The sequence below is a fragment of the Centrocercus urophasianus genome, unplaced genomic scaffold, assembly GCF_019232065.1.
Source record: "Centrocercus urophasianus isolate 14NV4802_14NV808 unplaced genomic scaffold, USGS_Curo_1.0 seq_69, whole genome shotgun sequence".
In the NCBI taxonomy this organism is placed as follows: domain Eukaryota; kingdom Metazoa; phylum Chordata; class Aves; order Galliformes; family Phasianidae; genus Centrocercus; species Centrocercus urophasianus.
The window spans coordinates 175464-202223 of NW_024885299.1; the positions used below are offsets into that span (position 1 = coordinate 175464).

Consider the following 26760-nt stretch of genomic DNA (forward strand, 5'->3'; position numbering starts at 1 on the left):
GCAAAGTATGGCTTCAGCTTTTAAGCACACAACATAGCATACCTTGTTGCTCAGTTTGAATAGCACTGAAATGAACTCAGTGGCTACAACCCCCAGGACTCAGTTCACCTGGAAGTCCTGACTGGATTACAAAACATCAAAGCCCCCCAACCCAGCCACTACCATTTTGGACAAGAACAGAAATGCAGTTTATGTGGTTTTTAAGTCAGTTTTGCAGCTTGCCTCCATCATGCCCGCTGAGTGTGTACATGCAGTCCTACTGCTGTTTACAGGTACTTCTGTCAGCAGAACTAAACCCCGCATCTAGTATCTGCAGCAATTTCCAATACATAAATATATTTAGAAAGAAGTTGAAAACACAAACATTTATTTCAATTAGGAGTTTTATACATCACATGCATCTGGAAAGAAATCGTAACTATCACGCAGGTTTCCTGATGAAGGGTGTGCAATCACCTCCTACGCTAGTATTTACAGAGATATAAAAATATACACAACACTTAATTTTACAGAGCAGAGCTGAGTGAACACTGCACACTGCACTCTTAACGAGAAGTCCCAACTGGAAGAGCAACAGTAACACTGCAAGAGATCATTATAAGGGTCTGAAAAAACAGCATCAGATCTCCGAGACAGTGTAAAAATATAAGGCAGAAGCCGTTTTCTTCTGAAGGCTGGAGAAGAGCAGAACACAGACTATCCATCTTGCTTTTAAAAAGTAGTTCCAGCAGTGAGTTGTACATGCAAAACATAAATTTGCATCAACAGTGCAATAACAAAAAGAATACTGAACAGTAGCTCCACCATACAAACTTAAAAAAAGAAAAGTAACGTACTTTTATGCATCTCTTCTCACAAAATATCTAGGATTTGTCAGTGCATTAGTGTTAAAGTGGCATTAAAAAAACTTCTGCTACTGTAACAGATGCAGAATTATCTTGGAAATGCATAGCATCTACATTGTATTGTCTTTGTAATTGTTTAGTTGGCATAGGCACCATTCTACTCACTCCAGCATTAATAATTCTTGGTGGAAACAGCCATTCTTACCAAATCATACACAGCTACTCGACTGCTTGTTTCTGATTTCCTCAAATAAATGCTTTTTAAAATTCAAAAATATACCCTATGAATATTAAAAGAACTATATACAACATACCTAAGACACTGTTTGTTAGCTGGCTGCCATACATGTAACACACAGAAGAGAAACATTCAAGTTTGACAGATTTTTGAGATGAAAGGCCTTTGGGTTGGAAGCATATCAAAGACAACAGTGCAGTAGGCTGAGAATTCCTTTAGCTCAGTTCAGAACTAAGGCATTGTATGTTAAAATATATTTGGTGCAATGTTACCATCAATTTTAAAATCTAGATCACATCAAATGCTGTAATTTGTCACCCTAGTAAACATATATATCCATCTTACATCACAAACTCAAGCCTTTGTGGAAAAAAATTCAAACACTAAACCTACATTGTTTTTTTCTAATCTGACATTGAGGAAAAAAATCACTAAGCCAACCAAACCGCAATCTCCGCTAAACGAAAGGATAGGAGCCCAAATTCTCATCGTTTTTACTCACCAAAATTTCATTGTATCCTTGGACTTTACTAAAAGGAAACAGTAAGATTTTAGACTTCTACCTCAAATTGCCTTTTGCGTTTCAGAATTTTCAGTTATCCGTTCATCCATTCATTCTATGTTTGATGTCCCCTCTGAGTATCTCCCAGTGTTGCCCTTCTCCTGTCATTCCTGTACGGCCTACCTCTAAAGTTTCGCTGGTACTGGCTGCCTTCATCTCTGCTCCTGCCGGGCGGTGCTTTCCAAGCTTCCTCATTTCTTGGGAACTGGTATCCTCCCCTAGTAGAATAGCCCCATTCCATTCTCGGCCTTCTGCCCCCTCCGTAAGTCTGGCTGTAAAATTGCTTGGATCTACCACTTCTCAGCATATCGGAAACTTCATTCTCATCTTCAGAGCTCTCTTCCCTCATTCTTTGAGCCCTGTTTTCTGTCTGTAGGTTACCAGCGCTCCTGGAATCTCTAACTTTATCAGTCTTATCCTTACGACTGTGAACAGTATTTTTCAGTTCATTTTTTGGAGTTTCTGCCAACGGCAGCGTGGTGTTGGGCACCACCATTTGCCTCTCCACCCCCTGTACTTGTGTAGAGCGATTTTGCAGTCCAGCTGTTGCCTGCTTAGCAGGGGAGGCTGAAGTACAAGTTTGCTCCAACTGAGGTGCTCTAGCTGAAGTTTCTTTGGGGGCGCTGCGTTCGCTGCTCGCACCAGCCGCAGGGAACGGTATGGCGTTTGAGCTACTGCTGCTGTTAGTCTTCTGAAGCTGTTCCACAGAGTTTACTGTAGGAACTGGAGTACTGCATTCCTTAGCCACGTACATGCTTGCAGATGTGCTAGTTGTTGCCTCTTTGTCCTCAGGTGCCATGACAACATTAGGTCTTGCTACTGAATTTTCAATGAAGCCCTGAACTGGGTACCCATACCAGAAGTGAGGAAAGAAAGGAGGTGCTATTGGAACAGCACCTAGAAAGTGACCGTGTCCAAAGGATGGTTGTGGGAACATATTTTTCCCCCTCAGGGGCTCATCATAGTTTGCATGAAGGGCTTGCACTGAATTCTCCGATTCAACACGGAGCTGTCCTTGACTTTCTGACACCTGAGCTGCAGGTACGATCAGTGGCAGTGATGGCGACCTGCTGTCAACGTGTGACATTTGACCATTGGATCTGGTCTCACTCTGAATAGCAAAGTGCCTGTTAGGTTGCGCAGTCTCATTTTCAATCTGCGTCGGTGGAGCCTCCTGGAACCAGGGATTGTGTGGGTACACGGGGAGGGACACGTTTGGGTACATTCGACAAGCAGCTAAATAGGCCTGGTGCAGAGGGTACAGGTAAGAATGAGGTGCCCACATGGGACAGCTGTATGCCTGCAAGGTAAGAAGAAACAAGAACTTGGTCTTTTGAATATGTAGACAGGTAAGCACCACCCAGGTTCTTTATCATTACGAAACATTTTATTTCTAGTGACTGCTCTTAGCTGTTAAGAATTTCTGGGCTTTCGGCATAGTGTTCTCTTTTATGTTTTTCTTCCATATGCAGTTGAAATAGGGACCATGATTATGATCAGTAAGAGAACTTGGTAACACAGCTGCTGCAAGGTTCATTTAAACAAACAAACAGCAAGGCAAAGTCTGCATTTGTCAACTCTACAGTACGACCATAGACGATGAGCTGGTTAGCTCGCTAACACAAACACAGAGGAAGGGAAGGGGCTTGCTACACTATGCGCATGATTTCAGTATTGTCAACACAGCTCACAAGCAACACCACTGGATGTTTTTCTAAGGCAGCGTGTCAGATACACACATTGAAGGTTTTACAGAACACCACACAAAGCTGCTGTTGGCACAAGAAAACAACACCGGAATAGGTAGGGGGTCTAGTTGTGCTATCCGTAGAAACAGTCCCTGCAGCCAACTATCCTGAAAGCCTACCCAGACCCCTTCTGAGGGGAACTAGTCAGATCAATCAGCACGAGCAGCTCAAGAGTGCAGGCATCAGTATGACAGCCTCTGGGACCAAAGCAGCGCACAGAGAACCTGGATGGTGGTTGCCAGGTCTGCCACACAATTTGGTCACCAACTGAAGAACACAACTATTAATCTCAGTACTTTGACCAGTAGATGGTGCTGAAAGCCCAAAATGGCAGGTTATATCCTAAATAATACAAAGCACAGTTCCAAAATACACATAGGTTTTGAAAGCAAACTCTGCTTAAACACTGTAAATACATCGCAGTGGCACTTGCTAGCGACTTCAGCATTTTCCAGTGAGCAAAAAGACTTGCGTTAGGTATCGAGTCTATGGCTATCAAATCTAAATTCACTTGGAAACTTGTGCTGAATATCGCCCTTAACCTGAGCAGGTGACATAGACCAGCAGTTACCTTGAAGAGTCTCCACAGGAAAAGATAAGCCAGGTATTTTTACTACAGTGCTTTTGCCGGCACACGGGCATTATCAAAGGCAGAGGACTGTTTGTCTTCTACTACTTAATGCTCCTAGAATAATGCATATGCAAACGCATATAGGTTTGCCTGCAAATTTGTCAAGCACAATTTCTGCAGACTGCATATAACCATGTTTGAAGCAGATAGATCTATCATTGTAGAACTGCAGGGTGGACACTGCTATAATTCCAGTTAATAGAAAGCAAAGCACAAAAAGTATTACAAATCTCAAGACACGTTTGAAGTGTACAGCTGCAGCAACTCATCTTCCACACTGTAATTACCACCAAACACAGAAACGTGCAAGTTTGAAGAGTTACCTTCACTCCAAGATTGAAGAAGAATCTAAGAATATTCTTATCTACAACAGAAGAACAGCAACAATCAATGAAAACTTACATCTGATCCAAAAATTGATCCTTAACATTACATTTCAGTAGAGAAACACAAAAATTAAGTTGTTGCTTGCATGACATTGTTTCATTTATTGTTTTTATATTGTATTTTCTTTTATGAGTTTTTTCATGAGTTTCTTTTGGGCCACAGTAAAATAACTGCTACCCAACTACAGTTTAAGTTTCAGTTTTAGTAGCTTACAGAACTGCGATTTATTTTTTAGAGTCAGTTCAGTAAATGCATGCCACTGTGCAGACACAGTATAATCTTTATGAGCACGTTCTGTATTTTAAGTATGCTAAAACCTGCCTCCTCTCAGACCAACAGGGAAACACTGAGCAACTCCCAACATTTGATAACAGCAGAAGATCTGTTAGGTTCGCTACTGCAAAGGAAGTTCTCCAAAGAAAATCCTATCAATTCCCAAAACCCAAAGCCGCAGCGGGTCAAGCTAAGAACCATGAAATGGTAACAGACTTCTAGGCGTAACCACTTAAAATAACTGCAACGTGAACATCAACAACATTAAGACTTAGTACTCTACGCAATATTCCCTCCCACTCATTATATCCTGAAATGACAACAATTAGACCTTTGGTCCTACTGTTTGCCTGTATAAAAAGAAGTCTTTTGTTAAAAAAAAAAAAAAAAAAAAAAAAAAAATTGGGGGAAAAAAGAATTAAAAAATGCAGACCTTTCAGATTCTCACCTTTAGGTAAGTCCTCCCCATTGCTGCACAGGGAGTAAGAGGGTGCAATGGCTCTTTCTCCCTTTTCACTTAAAGGAAATCCAGGATATAGTGGATCCTGATAAGGATTCAGAGTCTGAGGCAAAGGCATTAAGGGCTGGTTAACTGCTTGTATCGACACAGGAACTCCAGCAACTGGAGCAGATGTTACCTGAGCCTGTGATACAATAGAGTCAGGTCCCGTTGCTGGGGCTGGCATCAACGAAGAAGCAGGTATTTGGGCTGGAATACCTAGAGGCAAACACACATTTCTATATCGATTACATATCGACTGCATCAGATTACAAAAGAAAGTGATAGAGGAAAATAAAGTTTAAAAGGACAAAGAAAGAAACAGAAAAGGTATTCAGGAAAAGATACGTGGAAATGGAGAGTCAGTAAGTTACAAAAAACCAAAGATTTGATTAAATGTAAAGAGTCGTTCTTTTCAGAAAGAAGTGAAACAGTTTTCTAGAAATAGCTCAACCCTTCCCATATTTATTTAAAAAAAAATAAAATACGAACACCAGAAGGAAAGAGAAGCAAGAAAAAAAGGCAGGAACTGAAGCTTAAACTTGAGTTTTTGCACTTCTCTTTCAGTCTCATCATTTAACCCATTTAATAGTTAACCCACAGAATATAAGCTGAGATAAGCCGGGCTATACAACTCCAAAACAACAGGGTCAAGTATGACAGGGTTATCATGGTAACGATAGCACCATGTGAACGTGCCACGACGACTCCAAGGATAATTTGTGTACAGGAGCAACAGCGGAAAAATACAGCACCTGACCTAATGAACAATACTGAATTTTACCTAACGTAAATACTACTCCACGTACCAGGAAACGTGCACAGCACAAGAAAAGGCATTAAACTAGCTCTGCTACAAAGTCAGCTGAGCTTCAAAGGGATCTCAGTACCTCCAGGCACATCAGACCCAGGGCGAGCCCGCAGCAAATCAGAAACTTAGGTGACACACAACGCAAAACACACAACAATTTTCCATATGCTGACCCTATTCTACTTTAAGCAAGTCTTAAGAACGAGCCCCCGTCAAAACTCAAAGCTATCTCATTCAGGGGAAGTACAGCAAGCTGAGTACACATGCCTCTTCCACCTTCAGATAAGGAGTCAAGTGATCTAAGTGCACATGCTATCAAAGATCCACTAGAATTCCCCCTAGTTCTGAGCAGCAAGTAAATGGCATTCCCATAGGTGCCTATGGGATGTGAAGCTACAAGACACAAGGATTTCTTGAAGGCATTTTCAATTCAGCAAGACAGGTAAAACTGATTAGTTTTAATTCTGATGTATGTTAGTATTTCTCCAAACCTGCTGGTCCGTAGGTTGTTGGCTCGCTTGGCCAAGCTGGCACAATGGCTGGTACAGAAGGCACTGTTGGAGGCAAATGCACCTCAGAAAAGACTGGTGATGGTGTAGGAGCTACACTGGGTAAGCATTCTGTCAATTTCTATAATGACAAAAAGATCACATAAATTTTTTCTAAATCAGCATTGTTGGTGAGCCCTATCATGTTTGACTGCTATAAAAAAAAAGCCTTCTAGACTCAAGTACTGTCCAGACTGTCACCAGCACAAGTGCAAAATATCAATTAACAACAAATCAAGTTGCATACCTAACAGAATTCGAATTGAAAAGCATGATTAACTTACAAAATAAATACATGAAATAACCTCTTTCTCAGAAGAGAAAAGATCTATTTTTACTTTTCTATCAAGAGCAGTCCTTTCAAGTTCTTTACTTTGGATATAACAGGTTCCTAACTCTACACAGGCAATTCCAGCATTATCACCATAGAAAGGACTGCACAGTTAAAAGCCATTATCACAACACATACATGCCTGTAACAAAGCTCTCCTTTGCCTGAAGTCTCCTGACCGGAAAACTTTGAAAGCAAACAAACACTCCTTACTTGTTCAGCAAGAGCTGGAGAATCTGTTTTTACTTGTTCCAAAGGAGACGAAGCTTTTGGACAACTCTCATCTTGACTATTCCTCTAAAGCAAAGTTAGAGAGAGACAAACACAGCTAGTCTAATAATAAGATTCGTGTTTCAAAGAAGCATTCAAAAATATTATAGCAGGCTACACATGAAGTGGGCTAAGAATCCAGTCAGTATTACATTAGTGTAACATTTTACTCACTGGAAGGACAGCAAAGAATAAAAGCCAACAAGAGGCCACAAATCTTCACTTCAGAGTTCATAATCTGTCAGCACAGTAGCTATTAACATCAAATCTTCTACGGTCCCAATGTATTGAAAATACAGACTGTACTCAGCAATTACAAATCTGGATTTGTAAGAGCTTGATGGCTCAGATGTGGAAACTCAGATTGTTAAGAAAGTCTGTAAGCATCTGTGACAAGGGCTGAGGAAAGCTGATGGCACAACATGCCTCAAATCTGGAAAGTATTTCACTAAAAGCTGTAAAGCAGCAGCAGCAATCACAGCTCTAAAGGCAGCTACTGATCTGATAATCACATATCAGAGAAGCAATAACATTAAAAGAAAAAAATATTTGGTCTTGTCTTTGAGATTACCTCAGATGAATTTGGCTCAAGCTTCTGACTTAAGTGGATCTGCCTGGAATTTGACTCTGTAACACCAAGACATAACCTAGTAAATGAACCATGACACCATTTACGGCTATCACAAGTTAAGCCAGTTAAATTTTGTCTTTCCCAAGTTCAGCCTTCAAAACAAAACCCACCTCCATCACGTAATACTTCAGAAATCCATTTTTATTAAATATTAAGTGACCAGTTAGAGCAGTAACAGAACAGCTAGCTCAAACCCGGGTTTTCAGACTTCTACAGGAGTTTTTGTTTGTTTTAAAAATCAGTGCTTGTTAACCAGTTTAATGATGCCAGAGGGAAGCAGGAAAGAAAACCGAGCCGTCATCTCAGTTTAAAGTCACATCCTAAATTCCTCCTAATGACTTGAACCAAAGTCCTGAAAATGTCCTATTTGCATTTCCGTATGCAAATATTGAGAGAAGACACAAGTTTAGAAGGTTTCATTGGTTCCAAAGATCTAGAAAGTTTTCAGACCAATGCATAAAATTCAATTCCTTGAGCACCAGCAAATAATTAGTGCGGGAAGAGGCTGGTGAAGAACAACTTGGCTTAATCTTCTTATATATGATCTGTATAGACTATTTATGTTCTAGCTTTTGTTTCAGTCTGTTTCACACTGCTTGTCAACTAAATTCATGCACATGTGTTTGAAATTAGCTGCTAAGCAGATTTTTTTTTGTTGTTTTTTTTTAAACCTCAGTGTGTGGTACCAGCATTCTAATAGACAACAGTGCAAATAAAACCAACATTGATTATAATTACTACAAATTTCCCGGTACCAACAGGAATCTCAAAATACTGACAAGGAAGTAATTGTTTATTCCTGTACAAGTTTCCGTGTAGTTCCATAAGCAATGAATCCAGAACTAAATCCACCCAGAGCATCTTCTACACATAAGTTCTTTTTGGCATCACATATGAAACAAGTGGTAAGGCTTTTTTTAGTAATGAAAAACAGGTAATGTCAGTTCTTGTTAGATCATTTGAGAAGGTACTTGATGTTCTAACAGGAACTAAATGGCACAAGTACCATAAATAAACAACTGTGCCTTTTCCCAGAGATAAGGGAGCAAAAAAAAAAAAAAAAGTAAGAAAAGAACAGCTTCTAAGAGAAGGCTTGAGTTGGAGTTTTATCTGGTCACAGAAGAAAAAACACCACAGAAGAAGCTAAGACCAAATTCAGTGTTCAGCCACAGCAAAACTGACAGGACAATAACATAAGATACCACTGGCTGCATTTAGCAAAAACTGATTAACTACCTACTGGCACCTACAGCTTTCTTCTACTACTGACACATTCTTCTTCCTCACAAAAGAGGAAAAGCTTAGAGCCGGTGCCAAGAAGTTAGGGCGTGTTTAAACACTTGGGGGAGGAACTCAAACAAGTTATGACTGTGTGGCAGCTCTTACATAACAGGTTTGGTTTTTCGGTGGTGGGGGTTTTTTGCATCACCTCTTCTGCACAGACTTTTCTCCCCCTTCCATAATATCGTGCACCAATACTCCATCACACCACATGTATTATTTTTACCCTCTTTGCTCTTAATTTACTCCAGTTAAGCACTCCTAGTATTTCTCCCACTAGCACTTCCTGCTATACTCATTAGCATTTCAACAGTGTCTAATTTAATTCAATAATCTAGGTTTTCATTTCCCCAATTCATCTTCCCATGTACTACAGAAACACCATCAAGGAGCTTACTTCTCTCAGCCACACTCACAAACCTTGACCTCAGATTAGTTGAGAGCTATTACTTATAATAATTTTTTTCTCATTACTTAAACTGATTGAATCTTGAAGTCTGAAACTCGGAATAAATAAAAGAAAAACAAGACTTGATCTGGTTTTTTTTGTTTGTTTGTTTTTTTTACCTTTATCTTTCTGCTCTTCCATTTCTGCTGTCCACTTGCTGTTTCTTTTCTCATTATTTGAGACCTTTTTTGGATTATCCACGGTTTGTGTAGCAGCCTGACAGACTGACTGATTCTAAAGACATTGACAAAAGCAGAAATGCAAATATATTTTAGAAGCTCAGTGACACTTGGCTGTCATCTGGTGTGACACTATCAGGCCTTTGTGACAGGTATATTTATTTCAGTAATATGCAGAAGAAGGGAGAAAAGCAGTCTTCATCAGTATCAGATTCATTTACCCTTCCGTTCATTGCTAAATTGTGCTTTAAAAGTGTTCATGTAATTAACTTACACGACAAACTAGAACTGATTCTACTTGAAGAATTTCTACTTTAAATTGTGTCCTTTTCTCTACAGGATCTGTTTACTCCCGGGATGCACAGAGGCTTGTGCACTTTAAAAAACCCACATCAACAGAACAATCTATTAAATCTAAAGGCTACAATCTTCCCTCAGACACTGACACATCCACTGAAGCCATCCTGGTTCTACTGCAGAAAAAAGAAAAAGTCTAACACAAAGCATCTGCATTGCTATCACACCAGGCAAGTTCTCAGGCTAAGAAGGAAAGTCACCTCCAAATAAAACATTTTGATGCAAACTCAATCAGAAAAAGGCACCTAGATGTCTGTGACATAAACTCAAGCACCACAGAGCCATTTCACTGAGCTTTTTCTCAGTATTAAACTGAACTTTAGATAAAGTTTTGTCCTCGCATAAGATTTGATCCCACTATTTGAAAAAATGCAATGGGTGAGTAACTGCAGGGGAGCATAAAGCACTGCAAACATCAGAGAAAAAATCAAGACAGAAGCCCATGGCTTCAGAAGCTCCTATTTCTACTGTATTTATGTGCTTAAAGAGCTATCTAATGTGGATATTAATAATGCACAAAGGAAGCTACTAATCATAGGCCTCATATGGAACGCATGTTGTAGATCTACACATTGCTATGCAGAAAGTGAATGTGAAGAAAACACCTCTAACAAAAACACAACAACACTGAATCAACAGTTACTAGTTAAGAGTTCATGGACAGGTACGGAGAATGAGTTAATCAGTTACAACAGAAAAAAAACACATACATTGGATAGGGCAGGAAAAGCTTGTTCATCCCTCTGCTGGATCTCATAAAGAGAGCGGGACTCTTCTATTGCCTGCTTCTCCCTGCGTTCCTCTGGAGACAGGCCGAAGTAGTTACAGTCTCTTCCACCATGGTTAAGATCCTCAGTTCTCTCACGGTCTGGTTTTCTATAAGGGAAAAAAATGAAACATTTCATCGAAGTATCAAACGCAATGCAAACTCATGGTTTAGAAAAGCAGAAAGCATGCAATTATACAGAACTGCACGTGTGATTCTACATATACCAACACCCTTTCCACCTATTGCAGTCACCCACATTCAAAAAATTTAAGGAAATGAAGGTGGGTTTTTTTGTGCCTTCTGAGAACTGAGCAGCCCCATAACAGCATCTACAACTGTGCCAGAGAAAAAACAGTAAGTAAAGGACATTTCTGCAAACATAGAAAATTCATAGTTTTTAACAAGTGAAGCATCACTGCACAAAATTGACACCACTGCTGGAGCTTCTTGAACTATTTAACTAAACCTTTCTGGACACTTTTGCATTTGGGTTAAAGGAAGAGGTGCTCAAGATGTTGCACGTGGGAGTCTCCAAAGACAACCCAGCCTCACTTATTCCACAATAAGTTACAAGGGAAGGTAGAAAAGAATAACAAAACATATCATTCAGAGTTGAGTTGTATACAAAATACAAGTCTTTAAGATAAAAGCAGGGTGGCAACAGTGAAAACAGCTGCAAGACAAACCCAAAATGGCCGCTTACTAACAAACACAGGCAAAAGAGTGTTCTTATTCATACTTCATGTGATCAGTCGTAATATGCAGCAGTCCTGTTTAACAGGAAAAAGCTGAGGGAAGATCTTAGCTATGCCCAAGACCTACATCCAACCAGGAAAAAAGCAACCTTCCAAGAAAAAAACTACAGTTTCAAGCACAGCCCTTCTCAGTGAAATACTGTCGCTCAAGAAAAAGATACATAACAACAAAATGAAAGTAGAAGCTCACGATAGCAACAATTCTGAAACAGCTTTGGCAATGAACAAAATTTTTTCCTATGCTCGTGCATATTTATACAGACTCAAAATACTTCCTAGGAATTCAACAGCAACGTGTGCCAAGAGTATGACAAAAGCACCTCAACAGGAACTAGCATTCCAAGAAGAGTAGCTGGAGTTCAAGATAAGGAAATTGTTATCTGTAGTTTTACCTTACAGTTTGGGAAGAATTCCTGCCTGGAGCTTTTTGCTCAGCTGAGGTCTGATGAGGTTGAGGCCCAGAACATATGAACTGATGCTGCCTGGTTCCCACAGTATGCTGAAGTCGAGGAGGTAGTGCTGACTGGGGTTTTATTGACTTGCTCTGATTCTTTGGCCCTCTGCAATCTGCGTCTGGGATAAAGAAATCAAAACATAACTCATTATTTTTCATTTCTTTGGGACAAAACATTCGACAAAGATTCCGCCACAGAAAGGCAGGCATAGTCCTACCAGGCTGAGCATTCTGCCCCCATGTTGGGAAAAACTTTTTCATCTTCTTCCCTGGCACAGTGTTCCAGCCCTCCATAGGAGAGGCCTGTGGAAGAGGTTTAAGGCTCTTCAGTGACACAGAATGCCTACAAAACAAGGAAAAACAGAGGGAAAAGGAAAATATTTAAGATCAGACTTGGGAATACCATGCATTCACTACGAATGGTGGATCTTTCCGTTTTTGATAACACTGCATTTACTGTCCTTACTTCTTTTCTATTATACTCAAGCAGTATGTAGAACTTTTTCCATTTTTCAAACATTCCCTTGAAAGGTAATACAAATTTAGCCCGCATTCAACAGCACGCAGATGTCCTACAGTTATTTTCTTTCCCCCTGCCAACAGGAAGTACACCTCGATTCTTGTGAAGTTCTCAGTTTTCTTATAGAAGGAAATCCCATGAAATTAATGGGGGATCTTTTTCCTTCCCCTATTTACCCTGACTGCATTTCCTGTTCCCAAATGACACAGCTACACATCACACTCGCTGATTTAACATTTTTTCCCCAGAAGAATCACAAAAATGACAGCAGAGCTCAAGAAGACAGTCCAAAACAAAAACAGAAAGGATGCTCTGCCCCCACTGCCCCCTCCCCCACAAATAACCACCATCACCAATTTTAAACAGTTTAATTTGCCCTAAGGCACAGTGAAGAGCTTCCACTTACCTAAACAACAACTTCTTAGAAATGAAGAGGAGCTACTCAACCAACAGAGAAGTTAAGCAAACTGATGGGCCTTTTCATATGAAAAGCTTGCCAAAAAAATCTAGCAACTGATAATCAATCACAACAAGCAACATTTAAATAGGAAAGTGAGTATCTACTTAGAATTAGAGCTTCTGCAAGCAACACTATTAAGATTTTTTCTTAAGAAAAAAAACCATAATGCTAATACGGTCACTGACTTCTTGCACAAGTAATATACAGAATACAATGCACTAAAGAAAAAAGACTGCAGTGACAATTACTGTACAACTGCCCTCCTTTTTTTATTTAATGTATTGTTTTCTCAAAAATGTTTCTGCAGTGCTGCCTCAAGTAAAGAAGCAGGTGCCCGTGCTGAAAACAATTCTGAGCTTAAGTAATGCTCTGGCACTCTTTCCCAAAAGAAATTAAGCACTTACTTTGCTCCAAGCTCTTCTACAAATACAACAACTGGCCCGTTCTCAGAGCAAACCTCTTGAATATGGGCATTATAAAATTTCCCATTATGGTCTAAGCGCACCTATGGAAAAAGAAATCGAAAAATAAATAAAAATAAAGAGCCTAAGCTTCAAAGAAGAGTAATATTAAAGACAGATCTTGTCCTCTGGGCAATAAAAGACCTGAGAAATAAGAACACGTCAACCAGTAAATGCACCAAAATCCAAAACTTCAATCAACATAAGTTCTTAAAACACACACACACACACCACAGAGAGCTTCCCAGGTACCTTTACTTAATGAAATACGGCTTTCAAAACTTCACAAAACAGTTCAGAATTAGCTAGTCCATCAAGAATTTTCAGCCTTACTGAAGACACCGTCTCTCAGAATAAATCCCAAACCTTTTCCTTGCTTAAATCCAGGTAGAGAAACGTCATTCACTGACCTCACTGAAACTTAGTTTCATTAAGAACATAAAAAACACCAATTATTTCAGATGTAACTTTGCTTTAAAACTCTTTCTGAAAACAAAAAAGAATTGTTCAGATGTGATAAGAGTTTTCACTGTCTAAAAAAAAAAAAAAAAAAAAAAAAACACACCAGACATTCTAGATGCTTAAAATTTTTGTGTTAAACATAAAATAAGTTTATCAATGAATGTCTTGCTAGAGCATTTGGTTTTCCACTTGAACTAATTCAGTGAACATCACTTTTCTCTGCTTCTTAAGTTCTTTTCCCATGTGTTTACTGTCTTACTGTGTACACACAAAACAGGAGAGAGAGGTTAAATACCAGAGCTCCTTCTACTACTACTATCTCTAACTTTAAGTCCATGCCACACAGGACAACTTCAGGGTCTAAAACAGAAAATCTGTAGCCCATCCTATTAAGCAGTAAATAACCAACTCTACGTAAGGCTTTCCTGCTCTTAGGCAGAGGTTGTTCTGTTGCCTGTAGGAGGAGCTTTTTCACTGTGTTTCTGGGGGTTTCCTTCTGGGTGGTGGCGGTGATTTTGCTGATCAAATAATTCTTACATGACACACAGATACGCACAAACTGCTGGCATGTGTCAAAATAATTGAGATATACATCCCAATGGTTAACAAAGGGGGAGAACTGACATGACCGAGACATTTATGTTTTTCTCCAACTCCAATTACGTAGTACTTACTTTACATTTATCTCCAATTGAGTATTGCATGCCAGCAGCAATAGAGAAATCTTGTTTTTGCTGATCTGTAAACAGATTGGCAGTAACATATTGTTAGCTTAAATACACTAAAAGAGTGACTTTAATGATACAGTTAAACTAAAAAGCAGCAGTCCAGGCTCTCGATCCACACACTGACACATAAGAGGAAGACCACAGCCGGAAATGAAACTATGACTGCTCAAAAAAGGCTCTGCTTCCCATATCAGCTTGCAATAGATGGAACTTAGTATGCAGTTACTTACCCCATTTGGATTGGAGCCAAACATCATATTCAACATTTCTGTAAACCAGTGGATTGAGTGATTTAAGAACTTTCTTAGGCAAAAACAGAGTGGGATTTCCACTGCTCTTAAGGTGCTGTATGAAACAGAAGGAAGTGTTAAAGTGGCCAATAAAAATAGAAGCATACACTAATAGATTTTCAAATCACAGCATTAAGATTCCAAACTTAAATATGCCAAAAATACATAAAGCATAGGAAAGTGTTAAAAAATTAATTCAAACGGTGTTCTTTTAACCATACCAGAACCAAATTAAGAAATAAACAGCAATACCAAGTAGATTTTAAAATAGTACACGTTTGTACAAGTAGAAAATCAAGATTTTATCATGAACATGACCAAAAAACCCCAACAAATCAGAATACAAGTTAACAGGAGAAAAAGAAATCTTAAATAAATACCTTGTTGCCAGAAAGAGACTTCAATCCATTCACATCAACAATTGTTGTAGCTTTACTTCTGCAGAAGAAGAAAAGGAACAGTGACAGTATATTATTAGTAAGGACTAAGCAAGAAATGTCTCAGAAGCTGAGAAAAATACTGAGGCTACCATTCTCTTCATATTTTTCTGCACTAAACATAGTGAAAAACATCTTTGTTTCTTAAGATTAAAAAGCTAAGTCTAAAATAAAACTTACATTTCTATACCACAAGGCTAAAACTAAGACTTCATTTTTGAAGTTCAAGTCTCAGGAAGCCTATCTTACACTAAGACACTTAGCTATTAGTTTAATTAAAAAAGAAAGATGAAGGTTGCAAGGGAAAAAATTTCCTCTAAAACATTGCAGTTACATCAGAAAAAACAGAGCAAAAGAGGCTGTCAGAAATAAATGATGTCATAATTCATTAGTTAACCAGGATCAGACACTCTAACTTACTCTATTTTTCTACCCTAACATTAATAGAAGTTTTAGACAACTGCCAGCATTAACTCCTCCCACAACAGCACAGCTGCTTACATTTCAAACAGCGTAACTGACAAATTAACACTTATAAAATGAAAAAGAACTTCCAAAAAACTAGGTGAGGCAACAAGATAAAGTAAACTTTAAGTCAAGCAAAAAAACCCCTAAAGACTTCATACATAGGGCAAAATGTTTGTAGTTGAGACTAAGCAGATCAAGATTCACACAAATTAGGTCTTGCATCAACAACATCAAGTGAGGTAGTCTCAAGTGAGCACATGACATCCACTTATAAATGTACTACAGAGGTTAGCAGCATATTTGCTTATGAATCCCAATGATAGAGGATAACATCACTGTACACAAAGCTCAGGAAAGCTCTAGAATCAGAAAGGAATGGAAAAAACTTTCCACACCGACATTTAGCAACAAAAACTGTTCCTCTATGTTGTATTTTATGTGGAAACATTCCCTATTTTTCTGCCCCCCTGCCTCCTTCACTAAGAAGAAAGAAAACGAATGTCTTCCCCAAGATTTGGTATTCTCTCTGTCAATTTCCATCAGCACCACAGCATCACAGGGGCCTCTGGAGATCAACAAGTGCACCCCTCTGCTAAAGCAGATTCCCTACATTACTAGTAGGAGAGCGAGGCAGCTAATTCTCACGGAGTTTACCGCACCACACCGGCATGCTGACAATTCTCGCCAGGAGTTATTCTGCTTTAAACAGGAAGAGGGACATGTTCCTATGGCAGCACTCCAATATGCAATGAGACCTAAAGGTAGACTGCAGGAAAAACAGACTAACTAGGTCCTTAGTTACAGTAAAGACCAGATACGTAATTCTTTCACAGTTCTAACCCTTCCTCTTTGTTTCTCCCCGTTAATTCTTAAATGTTTTCAACCCTGTTGAGTTCTGCTACGCACAAGAAATTCAAAAGATTTCTTTAACATGTATTATGTCCACATGCATGTTACAGCAAGTTCTAAATTCATTTACCTGTAGCTGTCATCCTCTGAATCTGAAGCAGAAAATTCACTGCTACCATTATTTTCCTCTGTCACACCAACAGCACTAAGTTCTTCTATAATTTTCTTTACATCTGTACCAAACACCTTCTCATACAGCAACTCATAAAGAAGGGCTGGGGAAGGGGACAAGAAAGTGGTAGAACAAGATCAGTTATGAGATAAATGAAGTTTTACACCACCACTGCACAGGAGTCTGAAGTCACTGCGATGAAAACAAGCATTTCTGAAGCATTAACTGAAACAGTGAAGTTGTTACAAGTCAAAACAGCAGTAGCTACTGTAGTTTAACAAGCATGCACTAAGCTACTAACAAACAGTTCTCCTGACAGGCAAACTGGGTCTTAGTCTTGCAACTCTGTATATGGGCAGGAATTTCAAAAAGCATAGAAATTCCTGTATGGGAGGCCAAGGGACCCACTGAAGCTGGCTGGAATCTCTGGGCATTACTCCACTCCGGTAAGAAAAACAGTAACTCATGTAGACAGTTATCTTTTCATAGTCAACTCCCATGATTTTTGTAGAAGTTACACGTACAAGGATAATTTTTAAGTAAACAACTAGTTCACTAACATCATCTGAAATACAAAATTAAAACCTAAATGCTGACCTAAGACAATTCAATAGATTATAAATCAGTACACCACGATTTTCTGTTCATGTCAGAGCACCCGGATAAAGAGAGGCAGGTAAGTCTTCCCCTCTGGGTAGTTAATTTGCAAACATGAATCAAGAACCAAGGCATAGGAAGAATCATACAATCACTGACAATCCAAATGGAAAATTAAGCTCCAAGAGAATGATAATTCCATAATAAGCTCCAAGAGAATGATAATAAGCATTCAGACAGGGCCTTTTCCCTTTAACTGAAACCTGGATTATCATTCCCAGTAAAAATGTGTGCTTTTAGCTAAGCAACATAATACTTACACTGGCACAGAGCAGCCCTTTCTGAATACTCTATGGGATAAACAATATCATAGTGGTTTCCATTTGAGAAGCATAGCAATACCTGCAAAAAAGAAAAATGCACATACTTTCAGGTAAATTAAGAATCACTCGACTCTTCATATCAACAGTACCTTTGAACTCAAATCAATGTCTCATCATATTTCAGGATCTCAAAATAACAATAAAACAATCCAAAAGTTTAGTGGATGTCTTTTAAATAAAAAAAAGTTGGCTGAAAGTCAAAAAAATAAGGCCAACAGAACTATGAGTCGGCATCAGTCGTAAATTGATTTTTACAGAGTTTCAAGCTATTAAAAAGATGCACCACACACCAAATACAGTGCAGCTAAATTCAAATGAGCCACATATACTAACAGAATCGTTGCCTTAAATAGGCACAGAAGAAATGGTTCAAATTGAATTATCACAGTATTTGTGTTGACTAATAAAACTCGTGTTATATTACTTGTTAATTAAAGTAGCCTTCATCCTGATTTCACTAAACATGTATACACACACAAAAAAATGTTAGTGTTATTTTAACCTTATCAGAAAAGCCATTTTCAGTCACGTGTGAAGGAGAAGCATTTGGTTCCCGATATATTATGAAATCTTTCCTGAGGGGAGGAAAAAAAACTTTGTAAGATTTCATCTAACAATCAATAAGAACAGGAATATTCAAGTCAACTATAAAGGATATCTATAACAGCAAAAAATACCTATTAGAAAAGAATACTGAAGATGAGTGGACCTTTCACTGGACCAAAAAGGACTTCCGTAATGCATTTGCTCTCTCAGGAGAGATTCAGACAGAAAATATTCATATTTGACGATTCCAGTCCTAGTCTTACTCTCTAAGTGAAATTTTTGTGCAATACTTCATCCCCTGTGATGCACCACAGCTTTCTGTCACAAACACAGGAGCCTGTGGTACACTTTACTCTTAGCTAATAACATCACAGAAGAGATTTAACATGGATGCAATTATGAACGACTTGAGTAAGTTCTTAATTTCAGCCATTTCTACCCCTCACCCAGCACAAAGACTTCAACTTACTGCTCTTTTTCTCTTTTTCTGAAGTAGCAGTAAAATCTTTTATCGATTCCATCTTACCAATGTTGTCACACAACAGTTGTGACATAATTCCTTTTTGATTGTTATGTTATTAAAATGATTTATGCACCATTCTGAACATATTTGCATCTTCTTCCATTTGCCTTGATTTGGGGCATAGCACACCATCCCTATAGTCTTCCTATAACCAGTAAATTGCAGGTTGGTGCATTGCTGGCCGATACTCATCATGAGAACAGCAGCCCAACACGCTGTCACAAAATGGGTTTAGAGAGCTTTTTTTCTGTCCTAAGCAATGATTGCTTTCCAAGGTGAAATAACTGCTTCATTATCCTTTCAATGATTAAAAATACAAATGAGCCGCTGGGCTATAACAGTATAATGTAGAATTTACTTTATGCTGCATTTAGAATTTAAATTCTATATTTAAAATTATTTTTACAGTCTATTTAACTAGAAAGCATAATGAAGCAGAAATAAAGTGACAAGGGAAAATTCACAACTGATATTGACTTGATACTTGCTCTCCTACTATAAAGCAATCTCTGTCACGTCCCAAGATTTAATTGTTCTTTCATCCAGTCCTTCCTTTGCTCAGCAACCCATCACTTCCTTCAACATCTTCTCTCACAAAAACTTAAGTGCAATTAATCTTGCAAAAAGACTACGTATATTCACACATGCAGTTTATGGAACTAGGGAAAAAAAAAAAAAAAGCATGCCTTTGTACCTCACCTGAAGAACAGCAATTCCAAAGGGAAAATAACACCAAAGCTCAGAGAGCCACCCGTCTCAGAGAAGCGACTAAAATTTAGAACATAACCCAAGTGGTGCCGTGACAGATCTGAGGAGTGGAAAAGGAGCCAAACCTATCGATTCTGCACTTCTATCTGCGCTATACAAGTCTGAAACTCTCTCCCTTTTCTACCTGGCATGGAACAGGAAACTTGCACTTCTGCTTTCCTTCCATCTGCCAGCATGCAGTAGAAGAGGAGACTCTTTCACTTGCCCTCCATCACCTTTTCTGCATTCCTAGACCTTCTAAGCTGCCTTTTCAATGGAAGCCAGTCTTCCCAAAACAAAGCGCAGCAGTCACACACACAATGCAAGCAAAGATACATTTTGGGGCAATTTCCTGCTCACTTAAGTATCTTAAAGTAATATTTAACTCCTTTGCTTCTTCTCTCATCAACCATCTCATCAAGAGTCAAAGTACAAAAGCGTCATTAATTTATAGTTAGGATTCTGCAATAATGAATTTTCTAACTAGTTTATGAATAGCTGTAAGATGTTGTACATTGCTCACTTCCTTGCATGGAAATTACAAAGAAGTTACAGATATTCACCATATTGTTTTACTCACAAAACAGCCTATATTTTTCTTATTTAACGGTTAACATGCAAGATAGTATTTACTTAAAACTTTAGTACCTGGAAAACTGCTCTTCACCAACAGGAGCATTTACCTTGACACAAATACTAAAACATTTAAGTTCAGCTCAGGCTACGGTTGCCCTATTTTGCCTACACTGATAGAGTGGAAAAAGGAAAATCTACACAGAGATGAGAATAAAAGATGCCACGTGAACTTGGAAGTCTTATCCAGCTGCACGCTGGGGGAGGTATCAGAATGGCTTTCTAACATATAGCCTACGATACTCATTCCATCAAGCCACTCCACAGCATCCGAACTGAAGCAAATAAGAAAAGGGTGCATATCACAGCTTAGTAATAGGGTTACTATCAAACCTTCATGAGAAATAGGGAGAAATGTAGTTATAACAGAAAAGAAGACAGACAAAGATAACAAAAATACAAACAGCATGACACCACCCACAATTACATCACACAGGTGACATGGATGACATTAATGCAAACTGTTACTCAAAATCCAGGCTAAACGTCGTTTTAAAAGCTCACTTCTCAACTCCTCTTTAATACCTTGCCAGCTGCAGTTTTCCAAGCATATCTGTAATTTTCTGGACAACTAAGATGTAATAAACAATTCCATCTTTGGTATTCCAACTGAGTAACTAAAGCAACTGAACTGACATCAATAAAACACACTTAAGGGTTGTCTTACTTGTACATAAGTGAAAGGGCACTTATTTCTACTTGTCCAACCCATTCCTGTATTGGAGAAAAAAAAAGAAAAAAAATAAGAAAATTAAGCCCAATCAAACACACAAATACTTCACCTCTTCCTGAGTAGATAAACAGATAATTATTATCAAATATAAATCCACTGACACTGAGTCTGGAGTTCAACCAAGGTAATTTGATTGCATTCAAAGATCTTTTGAAATAACAGTTGTCCCAGTAAGGCTCCGAGACAGAAACTGGAGGCCTTTTTTTCCAAACTAGAAACTGATCTGTGTGAAACCTGAGAACTGAAAACAATGGAAAATAGCATAATTTACCATTTGGTACAGCATATAGCCTCAAAAATCCTTGGAAAAGCAAAGACAAAAGAATAGGTTAAACATCTATTTTACTCTCTTCTTCCATATGTTCTCAAAGCCAAAAAAAAAAAAAGTTTTTAAAAAAAAGACTCATCTGATGAGCTGCCTTCACTAGGAACGTTGTAGTAGCAGGGAAAAAAAAAACCAACATGCTTTTATTTTGGCAGGGAATGCATGTAAACACACTTTGCAAAATCCACAAAGTTCTTCAGTTTCCTTCCTATGTGTTGTACTAGATTGTTCTCTTTTTTCCTCACATTATACAACCTGTTATCTCTTTAACTTTAAAAATTAAATCAATCGTGCACCACATCAGCTGTCTTTTCACCACCTAAATCTTCACAGTTTTACTCAAGGCAGGCTTAAAGAAAAAGCTGATCGTGCTGCTTCTTGTGTGTTTTTTTGTTGTTGTTGTTGTTCTTTGTTTTAGAGGCTTCAAGAATTTGAAAACAATTTGGGGAAACAATACATTAAATGGAAGCAAAAAAAAAAATCTCCCAAATATGTACTCTTTTGTAAAGCATAAAATACGTATGCACACGGGTCACTGCCAGAAGTAATGCCTCCTATTCACTTCCATGGAAGCTATAAGAGGTACAAAGAGCACAGTAACACTAAGCTAGAGCAAAATCTCAGGTCTAAAATATCCTTCTCAACACAGTCCCCACCGTGAGCTACGCATTTCCACCAGCGATGGACAATTCTGCACTGCATTCTGCACTTGTAAAAATCGGCACCAGCAAAGGTGCCCCACGGTCATCACTGCTGAAACACCCCACCCACCCCCTCACTGTGCTCACATCCCCTGTTTGGTCATAAACGTTCAGCAAGCACTGATGAATGTCAATGGGTGCAATTTCCCTGCATGGAGGAATTCAAAGACAGCCTTTGGCTGCGTACCCACTTCCACGTCAGACGCCATTTTGCCTGCCCCTCTGCTGCCATCTGTCACAGAGCAACAGCACGGAATGGGGTGCTGGTGGGAAGGTTCAACCTTACTCCCGGACCACCAACGTCTGCAACATCATGGGCCAACATAATAAAATGAGAGGCACTACCCTCAGGGCAGCCCTCACATAATCAAAAAACACATATTCAAAAAAATCCCTTAAGCTCAGTCCAAAATATTGGCAACAAAACCATCCCAATTACCAATAAAGATAAGAACTACTTTCTGTTATAAGCCAAGATTACCGTACCTGTGGATTTTCCAAACATTTTAAATATTCTTCAAATGGCCCCTCTATGAACTGTATTGGAAAAAAAAGGTTAATTTTAGTAGTGCAGCATATGGATTTCCCCAACCTAAGGCCAACTGCACCAATGGCAACACACCACAGGAAACTTACAAGAACCCAGCCCACAAAGCACTCACAATCACATAGAATTACATAGTGATGAAAGGAGGGGAAAAAAAAGTCAAACGCGTCTGCGATCTAGGAGACAGTCACATGAACAGTGTCTGGAGATCTCACACAGTGAAAACAAAAACAAACAAACAAGAAAACCCAGCAGCCAAAGAAGAATCCAGTAGCAAAGATGCTGTCAAATAGATGTTTATGGCACGCACAGCATCACAAACCAGAGTACACGTGAGCTGATTCAAGTATCTTGTAAGAATCTGGCAGCAATCAGACAGAAATGGGGTCCCATTTTCTGTAGCACCTGTACATCAGGCAGGCAAATCAAGAAGTTTTTCCCTTTTTTTGTATCACTTCAAAAAAAGTGCTTTTGCTTCCAGTGTAAGAACGCAAAAAACCAGACAAGCCTGTAAGCAATAAGCTAAGAATAAAATCCCCCAGCTGTGCTTAACGTGCACAGAGAGCAAAATTACATTTGTCAACACTACGGAGAGAAATGCAGCAGAAACAGAGAAGCATTAACTACCACCATCCAGCCACGCTGGCCAGCAGAACGGCTATAGTTTAAAATTGCTGCTGACAGTCAATCTGCTTAATTGAGCTAAACTTTAGACCCAGGAGCTAAAAATAAAGTAGTCCCCATTGTGAACTTAAGATACAGGCAAACTAGCCTCTCTGCCTATACAGATTAAGAAACAAGGTGATAAGAAAAATGGAACGGAATTGTGATATTCAAGTTCTGCTTTTGCAATTTTGAACCAGACTTGACAGTACGGTTCATAAAAACCATCAAAAAGCCTGGCTAACATTTTTAATTTACCTGAAACAAACAGATATGAAGTAAAAGATCCATGAAACAGCAGCATCAACAGTAGTTGTTAGGTGTGTTGAAATAAAATAACCTAATGATAATGCATAAAGGAAAAAAGGAAGAGCACCAGAAGTTCAGACAGAAAACAGAAAAAAAAAAACAAAAAAAAAAAAACCAACAGTGAAGAGAAGACAGAAGCAATCAGTGACAGACCTGAAGAGAAGATGAGGATGAAATGGAAGACTGAGTACAGTCACCTGAAACTTTGGTTATTGCAGGACTAATGCAAGAGAGGCAGAAAGTGAAGGTGAAATGCTTACAATAGGTAGGGAGGAATTTCACTGAGGAGCACCAATAAGCGTTCAGTAGCACTTAACCACTAAGGCACAAGATGAGCGAAGTCACAGCAACATGGGGAAAGAGGAATATATTTTTAAGAGAAAAAAAGTGAACAATAACAGCATTTCATAGACAGAAAGCAAAAGGTACAATATGGGAAGCAAAGGATATCAGCAGAGCTGTGGCAAGGTATCTGAGAGAACACGAACACTAGGAAACAAGAACAGATAAAAAATACCCCAACGTTGTACAGGAAACAGCTATTTTGAAAAGCACAATTTCGTTTTTCTTCCCCAAAGAAGCTTTTCAGAAGAACCACTGAGGTGGTTAGAGGAGATCACATCACTTGGGTCAAGTTGGAGGAAAAAACCTAAAGCAGTGAGATCCTGCACACAGGGACACTAAAAGTTGGGAGGAGAAGGACAAAAACAGCAAAAGCAGCTAGGGTTGAAAATGTTACTCAACTGAAATGACAAAACTGGGAAGGAGAAACATGCATTTACAGTCAAGAAAGACTCCATTTTGAAAAACTTCACAATACCACATGGAAACAAGTTTAAAGAAGCAGTTTTGGAACAAAAGGATCAAACAATCAGCAGAAATGGCAGAAAAGACGAAAAATAGGAAGAAGGATCTAAGAGTTGCAAAGTCAGGAGAGGGACTGGACATTAACAAATCCAATTGTCCTGGCAAACACCAACAGGTGAGTCAGCATCGCATCCACTTGGAGAGATTCACTCTAATTTGCTTAAATCCTCCCTGACCATTTCCACATCACTAACAGGGATCATTTACGTTTGAGTACAGGGCATTTTGCCAGAAATTACAGCATATATACACACTCATCCCTTTTCCTCTCTGAGCAATGTGCATCAAAGACAGCTTTCTTAGTGGTGTCTGGGTGATTTTTAACAGAGAAAAAGAGAGGCAAGCAATAATCCCCTAGTAAGAAACGCTCCTACTATGGCTACCCTCGAAACTAGTTAGACAGCATTACGCTAAAATATAAAAAGAAGCACCACTGTTTATTACTATTCTTTTAAGAGGAACTAAAAATACATTTCACAACTGTAGCATTGATGACACTGGCCAAATATACACCAATATCTATATGTCGTTATTTTATATCCAGGGCTGACGGAGCTTTTTGTTACAGATGTTTAGGAAAGGGGTGGGGGAATCACTGTGGCAGCGTATAATAAACTGCAGACTTGGAAACAAAACCCACCAGCCTCATCACACAAATGGCTCATATACTATAAAAGCAATTAATTAGCACAGCAAGAATATTTTGTGATTTTTATTAACTTAGACGTCATTCTAAAATAAAATTCAGATTTTAGTCTGCTGCAGACTGCAGAGCTTAAAAAGCTTTACTTTGTTTTGTTTCTTTAAAGGAACACTGGGGTTTCCACTCTCCCACTCACATCTGCCCAGTCCAAGCAGTACACAGGTCTTTCTCCAGGTTTCAGAAAACGAGTTACTACCACATATATGCCAGCTAAGGAAAGGCACTCATTTCAAAAAGCATCAACTAGTATACAGCTACAGTCAATACTCTCAAACAATATAGCTAAGAAAAAAGAATCAGGGAAGATTTTTACTAAATGCTCACGAACGAACCAGAAATACTTACTGCTTCAAACTTCTCCCTGTGTTTCCGAAGATAGTCTACACAAGCCATCCTAACATCAACGTGCCGAGACTGAGAGTGTAACACCTACCAAAGGGAGAAAACAAAACAAGTGAGACCAGTGCTTTTGATTTTTGGTAACTGTCTGTAAATAATTAGTGACTCAATCCTACATACAGGCTTAGAGATATTCTAGTTGTAGCTTGAAGAACATTTCAAATGTTTAGATACTCAGTAACAGTATCTCAACTACGTATCCAAAATTAAGTAAATGCAGAATTCATGTACTCATTAAATTGAAATGTTCAATTCTGTGTGGACTCACTAAGTGAAAGGAGTAGCATTTGTTGTCATCGTTCATCTGAAGCAAGGAATTCAATTAGTTAAAAAGTGAACTGCGTATAATTAGCTCAGGCATTTCGGCTTCTCTCTCAGAGCAAGGCACCACAGCTCCCACTGCTGTTTGTTTGTATTTAAGACAAGATGACGCCGTCGCTTTTTTCTTTAACAGAAACACGAAACGGGGGGGAAGGGAACGCAACAGGAAGAAGCAAAGTTAAATTACTCACAGGGCTTTTGAACTCCTTCCACTCAGCTCGTTCTCCTGCAGTCCCAATACAAGGCAGCTGCGCCCAAATGCTGCAATCTGACAAACGCTCCGAGGCAGCAGTAAGGGGTCAAAGCTTACAGAGTAACACGTGCTGCGCACACGCCGCACTTCTCTCCCCCCACCAGCACAGCGGTATTTTTTTCTCCCTCGGCGCTTAGCCTACGCTTGTCTGTATTTTACAAAACATACGTTCACGTGCAACAGCTTTCTTTAAGCAACTAGTTACCTGCTCCGCCACAGCCCTGAAGAGACACGATCCATCCTTGGCAACCTTCTTCCTGTACAAGCCCTGAGATCTCAAGTAGCAGTCCATGGACGCGGCCGCGGGAGCGTCCGTTCCGCCGGCGGAGCGGCTCTGCTCGCCGCCGCCGGGCTTAGCCGCCGCCTCCATGTTCAGTGGTGCGCGCCGCGGGGACAGCCTGCACGCCTCCTAGCCCCACATGGCAGCCCGAGCGCCGCGGAAGGGCAGCAGCAGCCGGCGGGGCCCAGGGGCGCCGGCGCGCAGACACCCGAAGGAACAGCGGCGAGAGGAAGCGCAGCCGCCGGCCCCGCGTTAGCAACCCGCATGTGGGAGCCGCGGAGAGAAACGGGAAAGTTTCACGGCGGGGTCGGGCCGCGGGCCGCAGGCACGGCGCGGCGTCGGGATCCCGGTCCGGCTTCTCCCGGA

General features: G+C 39.5%; 1 protein-coding gene across 6 annotated transcripts; it reads right to left on the reverse strand.

Annotated features, from left to right (window-relative positions):
- Window positions 1-350: 350 nt before the first annotated feature.
- On the reverse strand, window positions 351-26477 carry OTUD4 (OTU deubiquitinase 4). 6 transcript variants are annotated; one of them, XM_042837177.1, is made up of 22 exons: window positions 26320-26474; window positions 25487-25570; window positions 22539-22589; window positions 20961-21007; window positions 18347-18419; window positions 17782-17863; window positions 16823-16967; window positions 15319-15376; window positions 14879-14993; window positions 14595-14659; window positions 13402-13502; window positions 12236-12360; window positions 11956-12136; window positions 10750-10915; window positions 9623-9737; window positions 7715-7770; window positions 7087-7170; window positions 6486-6624; window positions 5323-5402; window positions 5133-5229; window positions 4348-4388; window positions 351-2945 (listed from the first exon to the last, which is right to left on the reverse strand). In XM_042837177.1, the coding sequence occupies exons 1-22, from the start codon at window positions 26404-26406 to the stop codon at window positions 1701-1703; spliced, it is 3237 nt and encodes a 1078-aa protein (XP_042693111.1). In that variant the 5' UTR covers window positions 26407-26474; the 3' UTR covers window positions 351-1700. The 6 variants fall into 6 exon arrangements, with proteins under 6 accessions (XP_042693111.1, XP_042693110.1, XP_042693109.1 ...); XM_042837176.1 differs by having other exon boundaries at window positions 5133-5247; XM_042837175.1 differs by having other exon boundaries at window positions 5133-5402.
- Window positions 26478-26760: the final 283 nt, after the last annotated feature.

What these genes read in the sequence shown, in the direction of transcription:
- OTUD4 (XM_042837175.1), bottom strand. Translation starts at nt 26,406, where the DNA reads ATGGACTGCTACTTGAGATCTCAGGGCTTGTACAGGAAGAAGGTTGCC. An exon ending in AATGTTTGGAAAATCCACAG is followed by an intron (nt 21,008 to 22,538) that starts GTACGGTAATCT and finishes TCTCCAATACAG; the next exon opens with GAATGGGTTGGACAAGTAGA. An exon ending in AAAATGGCTTTTCTGATAAG is followed by an intron (nt 17,864 to 18,346) that starts GTTAAAATAACA and finishes TCTTTTTTGCAG; the next exon opens with GTATTGCTATGCTTCTCAAA.